This window comes from Hylobates moloch, unplaced genomic scaffold (genome assembly GCF_009828535.3).
Source record: "Hylobates moloch isolate HMO894 unplaced genomic scaffold, HMol_V3 SCAFFOLD_23, whole genome shotgun sequence".
In the NCBI taxonomy this organism is placed as follows: Eukaryota; Metazoa; Chordata; class Mammalia; order Primates; family Hylobatidae; genus Hylobates; species Hylobates moloch.
In genome coordinates this window covers 22,622,787-22,645,878 of record NW_026652298.1, presented here as the reverse complement: position 1 = coordinate 22,645,878, position 23,092 = coordinate 22,622,787, and the positions used below count along the sequence as shown (strand labels likewise).

At 38.5% G+C, this 23,092-nt stretch overlaps 3 protein-coding genes and 1 non-coding gene across 9 annotated transcripts in view; 2 read left to right on the top strand and 2 right to left on the bottom strand.

Annotated features, from left to right (window-relative positions):
• Positions 1 to 5,698, top strand: part of FAM169A (family with sequence similarity 169 member A) — a 78,146-nt gene extending 72,448 nt beyond the window's left edge. For all 5 annotated transcript variants that reach the window (XM_032145148.2, XM_032145149.2, XM_058434106.1 and 2 more), the window contains 2 exons: positions 3,353 to 3,556; positions 4,486 to 5,698. In XM_032145148.2, the coding sequence (XP_032001039.1) occupies positions 3,353 to 3,556; positions 4,486 to 5,034 (753 nt within the window). In that variant the 3' untranslated portion in view covers positions 5,035 to 5,698. The remainder of the gene's footprint in view (positions 1 to 3,352; positions 3,557 to 4,485) is intronic.
• A 1,365-nt stretch (positions 5,699 to 7,063) lies between these two features.
• Positions 7,064 to 7,168, bottom strand: LOC116462798 (U6 spliceosomal RNA). The gene has a single exon (XR_004246455.1). It is a non-coding gene; the product is annotated as a U6 spliceosomal RNA (small nuclear RNA).
• Positions 7,169 to 8,648: 1,480 nt separating this feature from the next.
• Positions 8,649 to 18,902, bottom strand: NSA2 (NSA2 ribosome biogenesis factor). Its single transcript, XM_032145153.2, has 6 exons — positions 18,766 to 18,902; positions 17,020 to 17,207; positions 16,774 to 16,924; positions 15,331 to 15,510; positions 12,401 to 12,593; positions 8,649 to 9,859 (listed from the first exon to the last, which is right to left on the bottom strand). The coding sequence occupies exons 1-6, from the start codon at positions 18,766 to 18,768 to the stop codon at positions 9,792 to 9,794; spliced, it is 783 nt and encodes a 260-aa protein (XP_032001044.1). The 5' UTR covers positions 18,769 to 18,902; the 3' UTR covers positions 8,649 to 9,791.
• Positions 18,903 to 18,929: 27 nt separating this feature from the next.
• Positions 18,930 to 23,092, top strand: part of GFM2 (GTP dependent ribosome recycling factor mitochondrial 2) — a 45,672-nt gene continuing 41,509 nt past the window's right edge. For both annotated transcript variants that reach the window (XM_058434105.1, XM_032145142.2), the window contains exons 1-2: positions 18,930 to 19,177; positions 22,339 to 22,425. In XM_058434105.1, coding sequence (XP_058290088.1) covers positions 22,363 to 22,425 — 63 coding nt within the window. In that variant the 5' untranslated portion in view covers positions 18,930 to 19,177; positions 22,339 to 22,362. The remainder of the gene's footprint in view (positions 19,178 to 22,338; positions 22,426 to 23,092) is intronic.

Sequence of the window (23,092 nt, the reverse complement as noted above, 5' to 3'; positions counted from 1 at the left end):
CAGTGTTCTCCATACTGTTAGAAGTAGAGTCCTTAGCATTTTGGGGTCTGATCATATTAAGGAGCCAACTTCAGAAACCCCAAAACCTATGAAAGAACTCCATCCTTAATATTCTGTTCCTCTAGAACCACTCCTGGTACCAAAGCCTGTTAGGGTTCTCTAGAGGGACGGAACTAATAGGATAGATGTATATATAAAGGGGAGTTTATTAAGGAATATTAACTCCCACGATCACAAGGTCCCACAATAGGCTGTCTGCAAGCTGAGGAGCAAGGAAGCCAGTCTGAGTCCCGAAGCTGAAGAACCTGGAGTCTGATGTTTGAGGGCAGGAAGCATCCAGCACAGGAGAAAGATATAGGCTGGGAGGCTAAGCTGGTCTAATCTCTCCACGTTCTTCTGCCTGCTTTTTATTCTGGCCATGCTGGCAGCTGATTAGATGGTGCCCACCCAGATTGAGGGGTGCCTCTCCCAGTCCACTGACTCAAATGTTTATCTCCTTATAGACACACCAGGAACAATACCTTGCATCCTTCAATCCAATCAAGTTGACAGTATTAGCCATCACAATTAGTGATGTTGAGCATTTTTCCATGTTTGTTGGCCATTTGTCTATCTTCTTTTGAGAATTACCTATTCATGTCCTTATCCCACTTTTTGATAGGAAACTATATATATACATGTGTGTGTGTGTGTGTGTTTTGAGACAGATTCTCTGTCACGCAGGCTGGAGTGCAGTGGCACGATCTCAGCTCACTACAACCTCCACCTCCTGAGTTTAAGTGATTCTCATGCCTTAGCCTCCCAAGTAGCTTGAATTAGGCATGTGCCACCATGCCAGGTGAATTTTTGTATTTTCAGTAGAAACTGGGTTTTTGCCAATGTTGGCCAGTCTGGTCTTGAACTCTGGACCTCAAGTGATCCTCTCCCCTCCGCCTCCTAATGTGCTGGGATTACAGGCGTAAACCACTGTGCCTGGCTGGAAAGTATATTTTTAAATGGTACTTTTATTGTAGAAAATTGGGAAAATGAAAAGAAGCACATATAGGAAGTTAAAGAAAAGCACATATTTTTTAAAAACAGTATTTGTATGCATCTAGATGTTTACGGAAATACGTATTTGTGGTTTTTTTTTTTCTCTTGAGATGGAGTCTCGCTCTGTTGCCCAGGCTGGAATGCAGTGGCGCAATCTCGGCTTAACTGCAACCTCCACCTCCCAGGTTCAAGCAATTCGCTGCCTCAGCCTCCCGAGTACCTGGGATTACAGGCGCCTGCCACCATGCCCAGTTAATTTTTGTATTTTTAGTAGAGATGGGGTTTCACCATCTTGGCCAGGCTGGTCTTGAACTCCTGATCTCATGATCCACCTGCCTCGGCTTCCAAAGTGCTGGGATTACAGGCGTGAGCCATGGCGTCTGGCCTTTTTTTCACTTTTAAAAAGTTAAGATTATATTGTACATACTTCATGTAACCTGTTTCATCCAATAAGACATATACCAGTGACAGTGACAACTTTCATTTTCATTGTTTTTTGTTTGTTTGTTTGTTTGTTTGTTTGTTTGTTTGTTTTTGGAGACCAGAGTCTTGCTCTGTCGCCCAGGCTGGAATGCAGTGGCACGATCTCGGTTCACTGCAAGCTCTGCCTTCCAGGTTCATGCCATTCTCCTGCCTCAGCCTCTCCGAGTAGCTGGGACTACAGGTGCCCGCCACCACGCCCGGCTAATTTTTTGTATTTTTTAGTAGAGACAGGGTTTCACCATATTAGCCAGGATGGTCTCGATCGCCTGACCTTGTGATCCACCCGCCTCGGCCTCCCAAAGTGCTGGGATTACAGGTGTGAGCCACCGCGGCCCGGCCTAATTTTTTTTTTAAACCTGGGTTGATTACCCTCTCTTCCTGAAGTTTTCTAATCTCCTGACTTTATAACACTATTGCACTTTGGTTTCTTGTTTTTTTTTTTTTTGAGACGGAGTCTTGCTGTGTCTCCCTTGGCTGGACTTCAGTGGCACGATCTCTCTGGCTCACTGCTACCTCTGCATCCTGGGTTCAAGCTATTCTTCTGCCTCAGCCTCCCAAGTAGCTGGGACTACAGGCGAGTGCTGCCATGCCTGGCTGATTTTCATATTTTTAGTAGAGAGGGGGTTTCACCATATTGGCCAGGCTGGTTTCTTGGTTTTTCTGTCTCTGAAGTATTATTTTTATTTTTTGACTCTTCCCCTACTTGCCTTTTCCCCCTTATTGTGGACACTCTGGAAAAAGTCCTTGATTTTCTGAACTTTGGTTCATGTTCTCTTTTTTGAAAATACATCCAATCTCATGACTTCAACTGTTTTATCTATGGGAATGACCAGTAACTCTAGATTTATATATCTCTCCCACTCTGGTCATTTTTATGAGCTTTATATTACCTTCTGTGTGAACTCTATTCTGTGTATCATCTGGTATAACAAAATAGATATTTTACAGACAATTTTTATTTTAGAACAATTTAATAAATTATTTACTATAGAAAAATTAAAATCCATGATTTCCCTTTTGGAAAAATTTCCTTGATACGCTTTTAGGGGTCCTATACAATGCAGTCAAATCTATTTGTGAACACTTGAGTGCATCAGTTTTATAATTTTAATCATGGTAATAAAATTCCCCTTAATTATTAGAATGTCAGGATTAGAAATACTTGATACTAAATAGAAGTAAATGGATAAACATTGGAAGAATTTTAGAAATTGGAGAGTTCATGTTATCAAATAGCATTTCCATACTTAAATGATATACAAGGAGCAGGACTGCTCAGAAATGACCCTGGTGTTGACTGAGACTGGGGCTCTCCTCCCAGTAAGAAGCAGCACCCAAACTGAACTTCCCATAAGACTTGTAGTGCTTCCTACCTCTGGCACAGAAAACTGTAATTTCCCATAGGCCCCAAAGATTCCAGATGCTGAACAGCTGGTGTTATGTAAACAGCCAGCATCAAGTCTATACTCTGTGTGGTGCCTTTTTCCTGAAAAGGTTCTTTCCATGATTGTCCTATAAGAAGGAAGAACAAGAAGTGCGTAGGGTCTTTTCATTGAATATCCTACCCACACTGTGTCCACAGAGCATCCTGGTCCTGCCCCATCTTTCCTTAAGAGCAGTGGGAGTATGGGGTACTCAGGATTATTTTATTTTGCTGATACTGCCTTACGAGTTTCCTCCTTCCCCCAGTAAGACTGTTCTTTAACCCATGTCCTATAATGTAAATTTGGTTCTTGGTGTAGGGATAGGTAGGCACTGAGAAGGGACCCGTCATGCATGACAAATAAGTTAGTTTGTAATCATGTCCTTACTTTTTCCCCCTCTCCTCATGGTGTAGGAATCTGAATTAGAGCCTGTGAATGGTGAGATAATGGACGATTCTCTTAAGACCTCACTTATAACAGAAGAGGAAGACTCCACTAGTGAAGTTTTAGATGAAGAATTAAAATTGCAGCCTTTTAATTCCAGTGAAGACTCTACAAATCTTGTTCCACTGGTGGTAGAATCTTCAAACCCCCCTGAGGCAGATGCGCCAGATAAGGTAAGGGGGCAATGAGCTATTTTTTAATAAAGTGTACCAATGTTGGTGACATTAGCGAGGAGGGTGCATGGTATATATATTTGCTTCCACCTTAACATGTATAGTGCTTTAGGAAGATTAACTTTTATACTAGATTTGATATTATAAGAAAATCAGTAATATTCTATAAATTGAAATAATTATAATCTTATTCATATCTGATATGTGGTAACAAAATGAGTTTTATTACTTTTAATACTTTGTAGTTAGGAAATGCTTAGAAAATTGGATAAAGCATTATTTACCAAATATTTGAGTACCTATATTGGTTACATAGACTATGACCAAAACAGTAATTTATATTTGTTTTAATTAGGCAGACAGATTAGGTTAGTGGGGGAAAAAAACTTGTTGGAGTATTTTAAAAGAAATTTAATTTTGTTACTTTTGAATATTACAACTTAAGGCTAAAAAACTGTTGTATGGCAGTATTGGTGTCTCACTTAAGTAAAAGAATAAAACTTGCATTGCCCTAACTTATCTAATGAAATTGTAGTCAAACTTAGTGTGGTAGCACAGTGAAGTCCCAAGGTATTTTTGGTTCTGGCTCCATTAACACCAGGAAACTAAAAAAACTGCATTGATTCATGGTTTTGAAGAATCTTGGTGTGAAGCTTAATGTGTCTTAATTACGAAATAATTATTTCATTATATCCTCAAAGAAAGAACTTAGTGTATTAAAATTACCATGTGACACAATTTTGAAGAAATTGAGTTGTATTCAGAATATATACACATTTAGCAGAACAGAAATTCAAAAAAAATACATGATTTTGAGTAATGAGTACCGAATTAAATTGTAGTTCAGTGTCACTGCATATTAGAGCCTGAGAATTTATTTTTAGAACTGTAGTACAAGTTTATTTGTTGACCAGGTTTTTAATTTTCAGACCCCACATATACCTGACTCAGAAATGTTGATGGATGAAGGCACATCTGATGAAAAGGGGCACACAGAAGAGAAACAGTCCCTACTTCCAAGAAAGAAAGCACATCTTGGGAGTTCAGACAATGTTGCTACTATGTCAAATGAAGAACGATCTGATGGTGGTTTTCCAAACTCTGTGATAGCTGAATTTTCTGAAGAACCGGTCTCTGAGAATTTATCTCCCAATACTACTTCCTCATTGGAAGACCAGGGTGAGGAGGGGGTATCTGAGCCCCAGGAAACATCTACTGCTCTTCCCCAGAGTTCTTTGATAGAGGTTGAACTTGAAGATGTGCCATTTTCACAGAATGCAGGACAGAAGAATCAGTCAGAGGAGCAGTCTGAAGCATCTTCTGAGCAATTGGATCAGTTTACACAATCGGCAGAAAAAGCTGTGGATAGCAGCTCAGAGGAAATAGAAGTGGAAGTGCCTGTGGTAGACAGGCGGAATTTAAGAAGAAAGGCCAAAGGGCATAAAGGACCTGCTAAGAAGAAAGCTAAGCTGACCTGAAGGAAGAAGAAAAGTGGATGACAAATCCTCTTCTTTGTAACATAGTTGTTGTTTTTAAAATATGGTAATTAATAAACAGCATGGGGCACAGGACAAAAATTTCCAAAATTTCAATTTGAACTTATTTACTATGCAGTTTTTCGCTTCCCTTTAGAACGTAGAATTCACCATTCTTTTTAATTTTTCAGGCTATTTTTGGTAAATGCAATTTTTTATTTTTATTAACCATGTTTCAATTTTGGGAAACCAGATCATATTATATTTTCTTTATCAGGTGGTACATCTGACCATTATTTCAAAAATAAAAAACTGTGAAAGTAGTAGGATTTCCATTACTTATAAGGATCACAGAAATCTTTTATACTAAGGGTTTTAATAGTAAAACTTGGTGAGGGTTCTAGAAGTTTTAAATTTCAAAACTAATCACCAATTTTTTAAAATGTAGGCATGCCTAAACAAAAATGTGTCAATAAATTAGAAAAAAATATAACTTCAAGTAAATGAGAGCACAAAAACAGAAACTTACGGTCAAAGGTTCATGAAGATATTTTGGTTTTGGCCTCTTAATCCTAGATATAGATGCAGTTTTTTCCTTCGACTTCACTATCTATGGAAAATCTGTTTCTGATGAAAAACAGATTTCACATAAAATCTGTTTCTGATGCATTCTATCATCTGATGTTAACAGTACTGTCAGGGATTTAACTGTGGCATGTGGGGACTAATTATTTAAAATTTCATTTGAAGTATTAGTTTGCTGTAATTTTTTTCGTCTGCATATGTGGAGACACCTAGAAGTTTAGACTTCACTTTTACCTTTCATCAGGTAAAAATCACAACTATACTTTGGAGACATAGTTTAATTTGGACTTCTGGTCCCGATCAGATAGATAATTAAGCTGGAGATTTTACTTTTATCCCAACCCAGTTAACATCTGTATTTCAGAAGTATGTGGCTCCTTCCTAAGGCATCTCCTTAAATCTTGCCACCTCCCTAATTCTACAGTCTTATTTATATTCCCTCACAGCTTTCATCTACTTCTCTAACTCATGGAGTGATTCTCCAATCAACAGATCTTCCTGCCGGCTTATGCCCTTGATGTCCATTTTTGGGTAGGTTTGGAGGTGCACCCCACAATGTTAGACCTATATGGCAGGGGTAAAACTGCCTTTGGGGGAACTATGGTTACAAGGGCTTCAATCATATTGGAGGCTTCAGTCATCCTTTGATTTGTACTGTGAGTACTGGTTGCAAGCTGGCCTGTTAAGTGTATATTGTGTTGCCATAGCAAAGGCCTAGGAAAATTTGAAGAAAAAAATGCTGAACTGTTAATTTTCATAATTTATTTAAAAATGGACAAAACGGTTATTAGAATCCAAAGATAATCTAAAAGAAAAACTCTTTGGAAATATTATGTGTACTCAAATTTGCACTTAAGTTGGAGAATGTTTTGAGACCATTTAGATTGTTTTAAAAATAGCTTGATCTTGATCCTTATGCAAAAGAAACATTAAGACTTTGTGTCATTATTTGAGGTAGCCAAGGATTGATGTTGAAAGTTTATTCAGTCTATAGTAAGCTGATGTCAGGTCAATAAATTTTGTTTGGGGATGTTGGTATTTTCGATCTAATTAGTTAAGTTAAAATCTTTAAGCAGACAAAAATAGTAAACCCTCCTATTTGTGTTAGATTTTGAACACTTGTATTACCCTGTATTTTCTTTAATTAGTCAGAGATAAGCCAGATTATTTCATTCTAAATGAAAAAGCACTTTGGCCATTTATTTTTTCAACAAATGCTAATACTAAGTAAAAAAAAAAAAAAAGTATGACTATTAGTGAATCTACCAAACATTTACGCTGTTTTATACATTTTATGAGAAACTTCTGTCAATATCACAAAGGGAAATATTCTGTTAAGATTCAGTAAATTCTTATTACATTTCTCATTTCTTAGATTTGAAAACAACACTTGTAGATATTTTATTTTTACTTGGGTTTGTTTAAAATACTTTCTTTTCAAATTATTTTAAACATGGAACGCTTCATGAATTTGTGTCATCCTTGCACAGGGGCCATGCTAATTTTCCCTGTATTGTTCTAATTTTAGTATATGTGCTGCCGAAGTGAGCACTAAAAGACTTTCTTTAGACAAGTGTAGTTTTTTAAAGATTGAGCTCACTGGCTCAATTCTTGATGTGTGAATATAGTTGAGTTTACAAAAAATGTTTAATCATATATGACCACTGGGGGCTAACAGTATAAACTTATTCTTGTTAAACTTGTTTGGGTTAATAGTAAGTGAATTGTAAACAATTTAAAGTTTTTTGTTCAGCACAGAAGAACACTTCTGTTACGGATTATCTCTGACAGAAATTGTTATTTTGGGGTTTACAGAGGGAAAAGTTAGATCACTTGGAAAAACCTAACTCTCATGTTCAGTAACTTGAGTATAGAATTTATACCACAATTTATCTTCAATAAGGAACCTACATGAACTTAATCAGTTATCTGTAGTTTTTGCAAGGCATTAGAAAAAATTTCACAATTACAGAGGACTGAAAATGTGATTTCAACCAGCTAGTCTAGTTGTTGAATGTCCAGTCACATTGTACATAGTCCTTTGTGAACTTATTTGTTTGTGAAGGGAGTTAACTTTTTGTGTACATACGTGTATATTTCCTTGTGTAATATAAAGCAGATGGTTATTAGCAGTATTTTAGTTCTTTCAAGTTTATTCAATTGCTAGACATCACAGAAATTAGTATATTTAAGAATTTATTATAAAGCTCCTCTACAACTTTTAAAGGTGAGAGGGTCTATTATGATTTTTTATAAAATCAAACAGCATGATTTAGAACGTCAGTCTTCTACTTAAAATGTGTCTATATTCATGGTATTCCCATTCAGTGTAGATGGTAAGGAAAACATCTAGTCATTAAAGATTTACTTTTAGCAGATTCCGGAACACTACCTACAATGGGGTTTCAGTGACTAGAAATCTTGAAGGTTTATGACTGCATCAAATTGAGCCTGTACTAATATCTAAATATCTGCTCTTATGTTCTGCTTTATCCCTTGGGATTATCTTCTAAGGTTTGGTCACACCAGCAAACTGAAACAGATCTTAATGTAAATAAAGAATTTATACTAATATTACTCATCTGTGTTACAGTATTTTGAAAAATGTTTCAGGTGTCATCTAGTCTTTCATGGGTGTGATTAGTTACAAATGTTATGCTTATGTTTGCATACTTAATATCAAGCTTTCTTTGTACCTTACAAGACAGTATTTTTGGTTCTAAAAAAACAAGCAAACTTCATTTTTGTAGTATCCAGAAATTACCTGGAGTCAATATTTTTATTCGCCTTCTAGAACTTGTGATCCACACATCACCCATTTATATTATTAGTGGCAAAATTATCTGCTAAAATCTAATTGTAAGAAAGGCTTACCTTCTGTCATCAAGTGATTGTATCATCCTGGATCATCATTTCCAAGGAACTAGCCTTTCTTTTCCTAAGTGTCTGTATGTGTTCTAAAACTTCTAGTATATTTATAGAACTTAGAAAAAATGTTACATTATTAAGAGTAGCAAGTCTTACTGGAGTACTTATGTTTGTTTTCTTGTTTTTTTTTTTTTTTTTTTAAGTTTAAAAGTAGTAATTAAACCTATATTTTGTGATTGTTTCCTGGTCTGTATTTTTAAATTCTTTTCCTTCAGTTTTCCTCATGAAGATGTTTCAGATACTGAATTTGTTTAGACATTGAATGACTTTGTTAAAGGCACAATTAATCACATTGGTTGTATTCTGAAGACAGACTTCTTAAAAAAAAATAAACAATTTAAAACAATGTGGTGATTATAGATTAATGTAATATACTGCCATCCTTAAAGCCACAACATGTAACAGATCACAAAAGTGCTTTCACCAAGTTACAACCCTAAAACCTTACCTTTTTACATCGTCTAAGTAACTGCAAATAAATTTCTCCTCAGAATAAGTGCGGTCTTCTTTTTCCTTTTAAAACTTAGCTGGAGTTACTTAAACTAATTCTATTCGGAAAGTATTCTAAAACTATTCTGAAAGTATAAATATACTGTTTAGAATACAGAAAATGCTAAGAAAGTACAAAGACTTTAGTATATTCTTTTCATTTTCATGATTCAAGTAGAAAATAGTGCTAAGTAGGCATTATTATACATGGTAAATGAGATGAAAAAAATGTTTAGAATGTGACTTCACGAGACCTTTGCTGTACTGGATTTCACAGGTGAAAAGATTTAAGTTCTGAACTTTTAGTGTCTTCTCACATACTTCTAGTGTAAACACTATAAACTTAACATCTGTATTAATGCTACCTTTTTTAGGATTAATGATTAACGAAGTAGAAGATACTTCAGTTAAATTCTCAGACACATAATTGTGTATTAACCTTTTTGAAAGGCATTTTCAATGAACACTGGTGGTTTTTTCAGGAAATTGCCGAATACCCACTCACAAATGCAGATATTGATGAAGTAGGATATTTGTATATTTGCTTTTTTTTCAGTCATTCAGTTTTATGAACATGGGGTCTAAGCATATTTCAAAATAAAGACCATTTATAAAACTGGACCATTTTAATGTTTACAATTTAATAAATCTCTTCATTGCAGACATGTATGGCTGTTTGGTAGTATTCAGAAACATCACAGTAATGGCAGTTTTTTCAATTGGTGTGTAGTCCTCAATAATTATATATGAAATTGCTGTCAAATCAGTAAGACTGCATTTATACATCCATCATTTTCAGGATTGTTGGTAACCTGGGCATATTTTCCTAAGGAAAACAAAACCAAAAAAGGGAAAAGGGAGGGTCGTTAGCTAATAAAAATTAATTTTAAAGAATATAACTTTTGCCCTTTTTTTCTTTTTGTCTTAATACAGGGTTTCACTCTTATTCCCCAGGCTGCAGTGTGGTGGCATGATCTTGGCTCACTGCAACCTCTGCCTCCTGGACTCAAGCGATTCTCCTGACTCAGCCTTCCGAGTAGCTGGGACCACAGGCACATGCCACTGCCTCGCTAATTTTTTTGTTTTTGTATTTTGTAGAGATGGGGTTTTGCCATGTTGCCCAGGCTGGTCTTGAACTCCTGAGCTCAAATGATCCACCTGCCTTGGCCTCCCAAAGTGCTGTGATTATAGGTGTGAGCCACTGCGCCCAGCCATGCCTAAAATATTTCTAATTACCACTTTTAATAAATAAGAAATGAACCATAAAGGATAAATGAGATTTTACAAAATTCAATCATTTAAGGACAAATTTGAGTTCTGAATACAATTTTCATACAAATAATGTTTTTGCAAATGGTCAGCTCCATGTTATTAGTACATTGCATTAACAGGCTTTTGTGGATTGACCTGAGCATTGTCACTTTTTCACATAATTCTTCCTGGAAAATGTATCAAGTTTCAAATGAGTTTCAAGTCAAGGTAACAACATATTTTAAAACTGAGGTCAGCTGACATGAAGTATAAGCCAATGACTGAAGAAGTTGTAGCGTGTATTCTTCCCTTTCAAAGAAAGGGTACTAAAGGTAGAAAACTAAGCAAATGAGGGCATTTAAAATTACTGCATGACACATTTCTGTTTTAATTATTACTGATCTAGTGTGATTATATGTTTGTTGTATGCCTCCCTCTGCTCATGGTTAATTCTATTTTTTTTTTACAATTTTTTTTTTTTTAGTTATAACTTTGCATCTGCTTCCCTTGTAATAAAGAATTTTTATTAAAAAGGATCAAAATATTTTTATTTTACTTATTTTTGAGACGGAGGCTTGCTCTGTCTTCCAGGCCGGAGTGCAGTGGCATGATCTCAGCTCACTGCAAGCTCCAGGTTCATGTGATTCTCCTGCCTCAGCCTCCCAAGTAGCTGGAATTACAGGCACCCACAACCACACCTGGCTAATTTTTTTGTATTTTTAGTAGAGACAGGGTTTTGTCATGTTGGTCAGGCTGGTCTCCAACTCCAGTCTCAAGTGAACCGCCTGCCTCAGCCTCCCCAAGTGCTGGGATTATAGGTGTCAGCCACTGCGCCCGGATAGCAAGGGGACTTTTTAAAGCCTGGAAGCTTCTACATGATTTCTGAGACCTGTTAATGGGAATTAACAGAACGAACTAAACTGTGTTAAATCACTTTCAATTATTATTATTACTTTTTGAGACGGAGTCTCACTCTGTCATCCAGGCTGGAGTGCAATGGCACGATCTCAGCTCACTGCAAGCTCCACCTCCAAGGTTCAAGGGATTCTCCTGCCTCAGCCACCCGAGCAGCTGGGATTACAGGCGTGGGCCACCACACCTGGCTAATTTTTGTATTTTTAGTAGAGATGGGGTTTCACCATGTTGGCCAGACTGGTCTTGAACTCCTGACTGCAGATGATCTGTCCGCCTCAGCCTCCCAAAGTGCTGGGATTACAGGCTGAGCCACCACTCCTGGCAGTTTCAATTAGTTATCAGTTTACCTATGTGGGACAGATGGTTCTATTTCTTTAAATTTAATAGGTATTTTTTCTTAATGTTAGCATGTAAATATAAGAAGTATTTACATAATACAAAGTTATGGCAAAAGAAATTTTTTCTTACAGAAGACATCTTAAGTCATTGGCTAATACTTCATGTAAGCTGACCTCACTTTTAAAATATGTTTGATATATGCCTCCCTTCCTCTGCTCATGGTTAATTTATTCCATTTTCTTACAGTATTTCTTAGTTATAACTTTGCATCTGCTTCCCTTATAATAATTTTTATTAAAAAGGTTAAAAAAAATTTTTTTTGAGATGGAGTCTTGCTCTATCTCCCAGTCTAGAGTGCAGTGGCACAATCTCAGCTCACTGCAAGCTCCGCCTCCTGAGTTCAAGTGATTCGCCTGCCTCAGCCTCCCAAGTGGCTGGGATTAGAGGTGCTCGCCACCACACCCGGCTGATTTTTTTGTATTTTTAGTAAAGATGGGGTTTTGCCATGTTGGCCAGGCTGGTCTCAAACTCCTAACTTCAGGTGATCCACCCGCCTCAGCCTCCCAAAGTGCTGGGATTACATGCGTGAGTTGCCATGCCTTTCCAAAAAGGATCAAAATAAATCTAACAATGTATTACACCTTATGTAACTAAAACCAGTAAGCTAAATTTTAAAACAATTATATTTATAACTACTTTTTCTATAAAGTATTTTTTACCAAATATTTACATCTGATTTACATTGTTTTAGCTCTACTGCATTAAAAAAATTTGCTGTGTATTTTATTAATACATCAACTTGAAGAGTATTTCTGTTAGTACTGCAGAACAGCAACAGCCCTGTATTCAAAAATTCACTTACCCCAAATAACTTTGCCTCCTTGCGTCACAAGGCCCAGTTCACTCACATTTACTTCAATGACAGTACCTTTGGTAATAACACCCAAAGTTGTATACAGTGGGGATGAGGGATTCTTCTTTACACCAAGTATTGGTAGGCAAAAGGTGGCTTTCAGTTCAGGATGTGTTACATGGGCTTTCTTGAAACGCAAGCCCTAGTAAGTCAAACACAACATAAGAATGTTTACGTTCAAAATGTTAACAGTGATGAGTAGTCGTTTTTGCTTATCTTTTTCAACCATCTCCAAAAAAGTATGGTTGAATAATGTCATCTTAAAGCAGCTAACAAAATACGTTCTACAGAGTAAAAACTTGATGGTTACAGTATAAATATGTGGGGGAAAACACCCACACAAATACTTAAGAATTTTTCTTTTGAGACAGGGTCTTGCCCAGTTGCCCAGGCCAGAGTGCAGTGGCATGATCTTGGCTCACTGCAGCTTGGACTTCTTGGGCTCAAGACATCCTCCCACCTCAGGCTCCCGAGTAGCTGGGACTACAGGCACGCGCCACCATGCCTAACTAATTTTTGTTTTTGTTTTTCTTTTGTTTCTAGAGATGGGGTTTCGCCATGTTGCCTGCTGGTCTTGGACTCCTGGGCTCTCAACCTATCCACCCACCTTAGCCTCCCAAAGTGCTGGGATTACGGCCACCACAGCTAGCCTCTGAAAAGTTTTTTTTTTTCCACCCTGTAATAGCTACCTAGCAACATACTCAGATTTTTACTGTCTAGTCATCTACACTTAGACTAAGGACTTTATATATACCAGGCCACTATGCTAGCTCACAACTGGCTCACTTAAACAATAACCTCACAACAAACACATCCCCTCTCCTCTGTTTTCGAATGATGTAACAAGGATCAGCAGGTTAAATGACTTGTTTCCAGATTAAATGGTGAGTGGTAAACAGACTCAAACCTAAATATCCTGATTCCAAGTCTTTATATACCTCAGCTACCTTCCATGATGAAAAAAGGAGTGGATTGTCAGCTTTCTTTAGGTTGATGGTAATATGAGACTGGAGAAGGCCCAGAGAAGTCTTTGTTACAGAAACTGGTTATGGAGTCACCCAGTCACCTAATAAGGTCTTTTAGGGTGTAGTACTTTAACGTCACAATATTTTGCAGTCTTGATTTTTGTGTGTATGGGGATGGGGGGAAAACAACACTAAATCAGTTTCTTAGTAACAGACTCATTAATCAAGCTTGTAAGAAACTGACACCATTCAGGATGCCATCTGATTAATTTATAATGACAAATCTGTGAAACTACAGAAAACCTAGAATAGCCTGACTTGTATATTCTCTCCCTGTAGATCTGATAAGGCTACCAAAATATATTCAGAATATGAATATGAAACCAAAACAAGTTGAGTCCATGATATAATCCAGGGGTGGGCAAACATTTTGTGTAAAGAACCCAATAGGTAAACATTTTAGGCTTTGCCAGGCCATATGACCTCTGTTGCAACTGCTCAATTCTGGGGGGTAGGAGTTATGCAATATGTAAATGAACAGGCATGACTGTGTTCCATTAAAACTTTATTTACAGAAACAGGCTATTTGCCAATATTTTAATCTATTAAAAATTACATTGGCCGGGCGCGGTGGCTCATGCCTGTAATTCCAGCACTTTGGGAGGCTAAGGCGGGCGGATCACAGAGATCAAGACCATCCTGGCTAACATGGTGAAACCCCGTTTCTACAAAAAATACAAAAAAATTAGCCGGGCGTGGTAGCGGGCGCCTGTAGTCCCAGCTACTCGGGAGGCTGAGGCAGGAAAATGGCGAGAACCCGGGAGGCGGAGCTTGCAGTGAGCCGAGATCGTGCCACTGCACTCCAGCCTGGGCGACAGAGGGAGACTCTGTCTCAAAAAAAAAAAAAAAAAAAAAAAATTACTCAGGTTGAACACTAGGATTTTGGCATGTTGCAACTTTCCTCTCTCTGATACTTTGTTTTTTTGAGGCTGTGTATCTAACTGGGAGAACAGTTCAGTCTCTTTGAAGGGATTTTGCAAAAATATATCTTCAACTATGTTTCTCTTCAGGGGTGGGGAAGTTTGGGGTCACATTACTATTGCTGCCTTCAACAGAAATTAAGCTATATTAAACTATCTTCCTTTTTCAAAGATTTTTTCTTTTTTTTTTTTTATTAAGTGTTTTGAGACGTAGACAATATCAGGCATATAGTAGATCACTAGTTCAATGAGGAAAATATGACTATGTGGAAAATGGAAGATTCTAATATGTCATGTTTAAAAGTCAGAATTCACTGACGTCTTATGATACTACTTTTTCAAATCTCTCAAAAAACTGAAAAGATTTTTTTTTTTTTGAGACGGATTTTTGCTCTTCTTGCCCAGGCTGGAGTGCAATGGCGTGATCTCGGCTTACTGCAACCTCCGCCTCCCAGGTTCAAGCGATTCTGCTGCCTCAGCAACCTCCGCCTCCCAGGTTCAAGCGATTCTCCTGCCTCAGCAACCTCCGCCTCCCAGGTTCAAGCGATTCTCCTGCTTCAGCCTCCCTAGTAGCTGGGATTACAGGCGCCCGCCACCACGCCCAGCTTATTTTTTGTATTTTTTAGTACAGATAGGGTTTCACTACGTTGGCCAGGCTGGTCTTGAACTCCTAACTTTAGGTGATCCACCCACCTCAACCTCCCAAAGTGCTGGGATTACAGGTGTGAGCCACCACGCTGGGCCAAAGATTTTTGACTAGTGGAAAAAGTACTAAATAACTTCTATCACTAACTTAAAAGAACAAAAATAGCATAAAAATATCTTTCAACCTGTTCCACATCAATTTAAAGAATTTCAGGAAATGATAATGTTCTTTATCCGATTTAACAAAGTGAACTAATATTTCAGTCATTACACTCTTCCAAGGACTTACCATTGGCCTGATGAATCTTTCATATTTAGGTGGTTTTCTTGTAAAGCCATCTCCAACAAAGCACACTTTAGTAACCATCCTCTTCCATGCCTTCTTCTTTCTCTTTCCTGTTCGAATAACTTTTAATACTTCTGTTTCTCCCTGGGCACGTACTTTAGGCAGAGGGACTTCCCATTTTCCCTAAAAATATGCCACAGTTGAAAGTTTATGTTGTTATTAAATGACAATGAGAATAAGTCAAATATGTTTTAGTTGTACAAAGCAGTAGATCTATTTTTTTGCTTAACCATCAACACATTTTTGGCTCAACTGTTGTCTAGAGGTCTGTATTGTCTCATAAGCTGCAAATTAAACAGAACAAGTTTATATATCATGGGTACATTAAATAAATGGTTGGCTTAAGCTAAAAATCTTAATACTGTGTTATGGGTGAGAAAATACCACCTGTAATGTGGTGGTGATTTTTTTTTTTTTTTTTTTTTAGACAGAGTCTCGCTCTGTTGCTCAGGCTGGAGTGCAGTGGTGCAATCTTGGCTCACTGCAGTCTCCGCCTCCTGGGTACAAGCAATTCTCCTGTCTTAGCTTCCCAAGTAGCTGGGACTACAGACACACGCCACCACACCCAGCGAATTTTTGTATTTTTAGTAGAGGTGGGGTTTCACCACATTGGTCAGGCTGGTCTTGAACTCCTGACCTCAGGTGATCCACCTGCCTTGGCCTCCCAAAGTGCTGGGATTACAGGCGTGAGCCACCATGCCCAGCAGATAGTGACTTCTATAAGCAGTATATGTGTTTACTAATGTTTAATAGCATAACATTGGAAGAGTGTTTCCACCTCTTAATATGTCTCTGTATTTCTTCCCGACATGGATCTGTAGATTACTAGTAAGACGAAGTCCTCACCAGATGTTTTATGCCTCCCTTTAGTGCAAATTCTATGAAAAAACTGAAGTAGTGTAAGGCAGTAAAAATAATTCTTTAAATATAGATACTGCATATTCTTTTATCTGGATTTCTGATAATCTATTTACAGGTGTTTTAAAAAGCCACATTTTTTGTGACAACTCAGGGAGTTTTCCACCATTCTACTTTTTAACCAAGTCTGGCACTACAGGGCAGCATAAATAAGAAGCATTTGTATTTTTCTTTATGACTGCATAGCACTGTGGGTTTTCAAACAGTAAGACAAATACTGAATTTGAAATTCACTCCTTACCAGCTTTTTAATTTCATATGGCATTCTAATAAATTTTTTTTAAAACTTAAATTTTAAAACGTTATGATGAGAAAGCAAGTTTTTTATTATTAAATTTACAAAGACAACATCTAAATAATGGGAATAATAGCTGTACTTCATGTTTGGAATTAAACCAAGAAACAAGAACCTCAAATTTGAATTTAATTCTCCTAAACAAAACAAAGACTTCAATTGTTATTGCTTACCGCCTTCTCTTTTCGTTTCTGTTTAATCATATTGGAAAGTACTTTAGCTCGAGATTGTCCCTCTCTGTCCAGCAGATAGGCAGGTACTGCTCCCTGTGGAGTCTTTTCATCATTCTTTTGTTTGGTGTTTCTCTTTTCATGCATCTTGATACTACCAAGAAAGAAAAAAGATTCAAGATTATCTGTTTTAATAATGATTACTCAAAAGACGTTAACTTATTATGACAAATAAATGAGACCACTTACGTCTTTTTCATTTGTATTTTCTCAGCATGACGCTGTTTATGGTAAAGCTTAGCCTTCAGACCAATCATTTTCTTTGCCTTCTTTGAACGTTCATGAGCCTCTCGACTTTCCTTCTTTCTCTTTTTCTCATGGTAATCCAAACGGTATCCATAGCGTTTACGGTGTAATTCAATATATTCATTCTGTGGCTATAATGATGGAAGAAATATTATTTTAATTTTTAAGGTACTATTATTCTAAAATGCTTTCTTTTACACAGCACAAAGACCCTGTTTCATCCAAATGTTCACTTAAACGATTCTTGCACCATTACGTCTATTCACATGATGTAAGTTAAATTTTGGTCTTGAATGATATGAGGCATCAGGGCTTACGTCTCTAATAATCTCATTAGGGAATGGTCCAAAATCTACTGGACCACACAAGGGATGAACTGATTACAGTATCTTTTTTCCTTGACATAATTTGCTTTTTAAATAACATCTTCATTTCACATTTAAAAAATTTAAGTCAGTTTTATTGAAGCATAATTTACACACAGTAAAACCTGTCCTTTTTAGGTATACAGTTCAAAGTTTTTCCTAACTACACAGTTCTGTGACCACCACAATCAAAATACAGAGAATTTCCATTTCCCCCTAAAATTCCCTATGTCACTTTGAAGTCAATCCTCTTTCCCAACCCTCAGTTTGATACCTATCCCTACAGTTTTGCCTTTCCCAGAATGAAACAGGGATCAACAGTAGTACACAGCCTTTTGAATCTGGTTTCTTGCTTTTGGGATTCACCCAATTTGCTGCAGGTATAGGTACTTCAATCCTTTTTATTGTTGAGTAGTATGCTATTGTATGGATACACCACTGTTTACCCACTGACCAGATGATAGGTATCAGGGTTGTTCCCAGTTTTGGGTGATTACGAATAAATCTGCAATAAACAACTGCATGCAAGTCTTCATGTGGACGTGTGTTCACTGCCAGACCGTTTTCCAAAGTGCATTATTTTTCTTTTCACCAGCAATGTATGGGATGCTTTTTGCATTTTAGACACGTTTTATTTTAAACACGCGGCCAGGCGTGAGTCTATTTGTATTTTAAGGCTGCAAAAATAAAAATGATACAAAGCCAAGTCCAGCACAGAGAACAACGTTAAGTAACAACCAACAAGGTGTGCTGCTACTAACTGCTATCACATAAACTTTGCAGCAATCACATGAAGGGTGTATGGAATGCCATTTTGCAAAGAAACGCAAATTATAGAGACGTAACAGAAAGAGAAAGGAGCTGGCAGTTAGATCTGGGCCGTTAAACCCGGCTTCGTAATTAGCTGTCTGGTCTTTGGCAAGGACGCCTTCAGTTTCCTCAGCAGTAAAATGAGGGGGGCGGGATTAACATCTAAGATTGTACAAGGCACAACTATATTCCCATTAGGCTCTGGTGCTGATAACCACGCTTGTGGTGAAATCAGGAATTTTTAGGACTCTTAGCGGTGGATCAAAAAGAAAAAAAAAACAGGACAGAGTAAAATCTTGCTCCAAAGCTTGTGTTCTGGCAAATACCCTTTGTGTCTCGAATGTGAAGTTTGTTTCCACTCCTCAGAGCCCACCCCACGGGTCTACCATCCTTTTCTCTTGGCAGTTCTCATTTCCGCCTACCACCGCTCACCCCCTGCCCCAGCGCCCCAGAGCCCTCAGGTCCCACTAACTCAGATGCTGTGTGTCGCGAGCGTCCGAGGCATCCTCCTTACCATGGTGACGGCCGCAGAGTCGCCAGGAGCAGCCCCTGGGGTGCGAAAACGCTCTGAATTTTCGGGTCTCAAAGACCCACAAGCCCACGCCACGCAGGCCGGGACAGGAAAGGGTAACCCTTTAAAACGGCCGAGTGAAGAGCAAGAACCACGCAGCGGTTCCGAGCCTCTTTTCCGGTTTTAGCTAGGAGGATGGAAGTTGCTGGCAGGCGGCATTTGGCCAGTACACCGCCGGAAGTGTGGAGGTGTGGCTGCCCGAGGCGGCAGAGCGGAGAAATCCTGGCTTCTTTTCGTTTAGGTACAGTACCGTTTGTCTAGGCTGGCGTCGAGACTTGAGGCCGTTGCAGACTTTGGCGCTGCTTCAACAGCCCAGCAGTGACGAGCTGGCCTGCCGCGCACGGCCTAATGCAAGGTGAGTACTGCTCCGAGCTGTGAGACATCGCGCGCCTATGACCCTGTCCCGCGCTGGGTACCGCTGACCTTCCAGGCTGCGACGGACACAGCCAGCCACGCAGGAGGACAACAGGGCCTCCGGACTCCCCTCGGTGTTCGCTCAGTATGGAAGTTTTTCTCTATCATTCGGCGAAAGCGACTCATCTTTGTTCCGGTCACTCTGTGTAATGTGTGCATGATTGTGAAGGATACTGAGGAATGAAAACAGTGTGCAGAAAAATGGAACTACTGGGCCTTTGCAGCCGTTAGAAAAGAAGAATATAACATTCTGGTTTTTTGGAGGTACAGGACTGATTCCAGAAATTTCTGAGGCATTTTGGTGCACCGAATCAAATGCTGAGTGGACTTGTATTTAGTGGCCCCCTAGTGTCAAGAAGTAATTCACTACAAGAAAGTACGTCTACTTAAATACACTGCCAGTTTTACCCTTTTACTGCACAGTTGCAGAAGTTCCCTTAATTACTTCACAGCTTGCAATGTGATCCAATTGATGAACAAAAAGAACTGTACCAAAAGAATACTTCCATTAATTCTTAGTGCTTGGATTTGAGGCAGTATTTTGTTTTTGTTTTTGTGGGTTTTTTGAGACGGCATCTCGCCCAGTCGCCCAGGCTGGAGTGCAGGGGCGCGAGCTCGGCTCACCGCAGCCTCGACCTCTCGGGATCAAGCGATCTTCCGACCTCAGCCTCAAAACTAGCGAGCTACAGGCTCGCGCCACCAAGCCTGGCTAATTTTTGTATTTTTTTGTAGAGACGAGGTTTCACCGTGTTGCCCAGGCTGGTCTCGAACTCCTGGGTACAAGCGATCCACCCGCCTCGGCCTCCCAAAGTGTTGGGATTACAGGCTTGAGCCATAGCGCCCGGCTTTGAGGCACTTTTTGTTTTGTTTTGTTTTGAGACGGAGTTTCGCTCTTGTCGCCCAGGCTGGAGTGCAATTGCGCCATCTCGTCTCACTGCAGCCTCTGCCTCTCGGGTTCAAGCGATTCTCCTGGTTCAGCCTCCCAAGTAGCTGAGATTATAGGCGCTTGCCACCACACCCGGCTAATATTTTTGTATTTTTAGTAGAGACGGGGTTTCACCATGTTGGGCGGGCCGGTTTCGAACTCCTGACTTCAGGTGATCCACCCGCCTCGGCCTCCCAAAGTGCTGGAATTACAGGCGTGAGCCACCTAGCCCGGCCTTTGAAGCAGTTTTTTAAGGCTCCATTTTCTAAGGTGATCTCATCATTCTCTTTAAAACCAGAAATAGTACTAGCATTTGTATATTTTAGGTACAGTACGTTACATAATCTCTTTGCCTGTACAGCACCCCTCCCCGCCGACCCCCAAGCCTCCGAATTTCCTCATCTACTTCAGGTCTTTGCTTAAATGTCACTGTTTGAATGAGGCCTTTCTTGATCTCTTTACTTACAGTTCTAACTGTCCCAATTCCTCTTTCCTGCTTAATTCTTCTCTATAGCACCTTATCATCATAGGAGAGACTATGTATTGTATTCGTTACTTTTGTTTGTTGTCTCTATCCCCTGACTAGGGTAGAGGCAATATGAGGGCAGAGATTGTTGTCTTGTTCACTGCATTAACGCCGATATCTAGAAAGTAGTGGGTAGGCAGACACAGTAAATTCTTGTTGAATAAATGGGAACGAATAGGCTTGGGCGGGGGAGGGCTGGGTTGTGCAAATTATCTTTTTATTGACAACCACTGAGTTAAAGTAAGAAGAGGAAAATGTCTATTAAATGTCTATTATAGTCATAACTGTGGAGAGACTATGAGGCCCTGAACTTTGGCATTACCAATGAAGAGGGAATGGATTCAAGGCCGGGCATGGTGGCTCATGCCTGTAATCCCAGCACTTTGGGAGGCCGAGGTGGGCAGATCACTTGAGGTCAGGAGTTCACGACCAGTCTGGCCAACATGGCCAAACCCCGTCTCTACTAAAAATACAAAAATTAGCCAGGCGTGCTGGCACATGCCTGTAGTTCCAGCTACTCGGGAGGCTGAGGCAGAAGAATCGCTTGAACCCAGGAGGCAGAGGTTGCAGGGAGCTGAGATCAAGCCACTGCACTCTAGCCTTGGTGACAGGGCAAGACCCTGTCTCAAAAAAAAAAAAAAAGGGAACAGATTCAAATATATTTAGGAAATCAAATGTAAGTATTAGATGACTTTCTAAGTAATTGTAGTGAATGTTTCTTAGCAAAGATCCAGAAAAGAACAGACTTAGAAGTAGTAATGAGGTTTCACATATCTTAATAACATGGATCACAATGGTTTAACACAGGGGTGTCTAATCTTTTGGTTTCCCTGGGCCACACTGGAAGAATTGTCTTGGGCCACACATAAAATACACTAATGATAACTAACAGTAGCTGATGAGCTAAAAATAAAAAATAAAAAAACTCGTAATATTTTAAGAAAGTTTACGAATTTGTGTTGGGCTGCATATAAAGCTATCGTGGGCCGCATGTGGCCTGCAGGCCACGGGTTGGATAAGCTTGGTTTAATTAACATGGTCTGTTTGTCTCCCCAGCATCCTGTCTCAGCTGCGTCCTTATATTTCTAATAACTTTGATATTGTACTTGAAACATAGTGAATATTTAGCAAATGTTTTTAAACTGAAGATGCATAGTTTCTATAAGCAGAGAGGAAGAGGACTTGCTTTTATATATTTTTTACATGATTTAGTTTTTACATGGTATGGTAGGAAAATCAGAGTATACAAATGAACCAATAAATTTTATTACCAATTAGAAATTACCAAGTTAATATGTGGATATTTAGCTTTTTATGCTTAATTCTATACATTTACGTAACAATGCATTTTGGTTGATACAGTGTTTTGTAATTTCAATAAGTTGATTTCTACTGTATCGCCATATCTTTCTATAAACATTACATTGACAAATAAGGGACATTTTAAGCCTAAGAACCATATTTCTCATATTTAATCAGAATTTTCATTTTCTGAATGATGCATTGAATTTTTGGCAGCTAAAAATATTGTTCCGACTTTTTAAAAGTAACACATTTTACAATACATATTACATGTATCTAACTTACATATGCCTTGCTGACATGTAATACATAAATTTAGTTTTATAATTTTGTGTATTTATTTTTTCAGACAATAACGGTTTGGAGGCTCAAGATGTTGACCAACTTGAGGATATTTGCAATGAGTCATCAGACAATACCCAGTGTGTATATTAATGTAAGCATTTCTTATAAAATTAAATGTCCTTTAACAACGTCAGCTACTTGACTGCCTAAAATGCCCAGTATATCTCATCAGCTGTTGATTCCAAACTTAGTTGAGTCATAACCTTTGGAAATCTTCAAGCCAAACTAATTTGAAAGTAATTACCTTAATTTATTAAGAAATATAAGAAGAAATTACCTTAATTTAAAAGTAAAAGAACAGCTGTAGCTAAATACTGGTCTCATGGAGTACTAAAATGCCAGTTGTTTTTGAAGGAGGGGTAGGGTTTTATATCTAAGAATGTCATCACTTAATGCACATCTTTAAACTACTAACAAATAATGTGCTTTGTCACGGATTGAGACTCTTATGAAATAAAGTTTCTCTTAATATCAAAGTACAAAATTGTACAATGGCTGATAAAACTACTTTTGGCTGTCTTCTGCAGAGCTGTTGGAAGCCAACTTCTTCGGCAGTCTGATATTTGTCTCAGGAGCATTGTTTTAGTCTTTAGCTCTGGTCTAACTCCTGAATCCTCTTCGAAACACTATAAATTATTTTCTAAACTATCACGTCTTCAGTATACTTAAAGATATTAAACCTCAAACATAATACCCTTTTTATCTATAGCTAAGTGAGAGATTACTTTAAAGCTTGTTTGGGTTGTTTCTTTTTATCT

Excerpts from the sequence above, each read along its gene's own strand:
- NSA2 (XM_032145153.2), bottom strand. Across the intron at positions 16,925-17,019 it reads AAAATACAAATGAAAAAGAC|TATCAAGATGCATGAAAAGA; the intron begins GTAAGTGGTCTC and ends CTTTCTTGGTAG. Across the intron at positions 12,594-15,330 it reads AAAGATTCATCAGGCCAATG|GGCTTGCGTTTCAAGAAAGC; the intron begins GTAAGTCCTTGG and ends TTGACTTACTAG.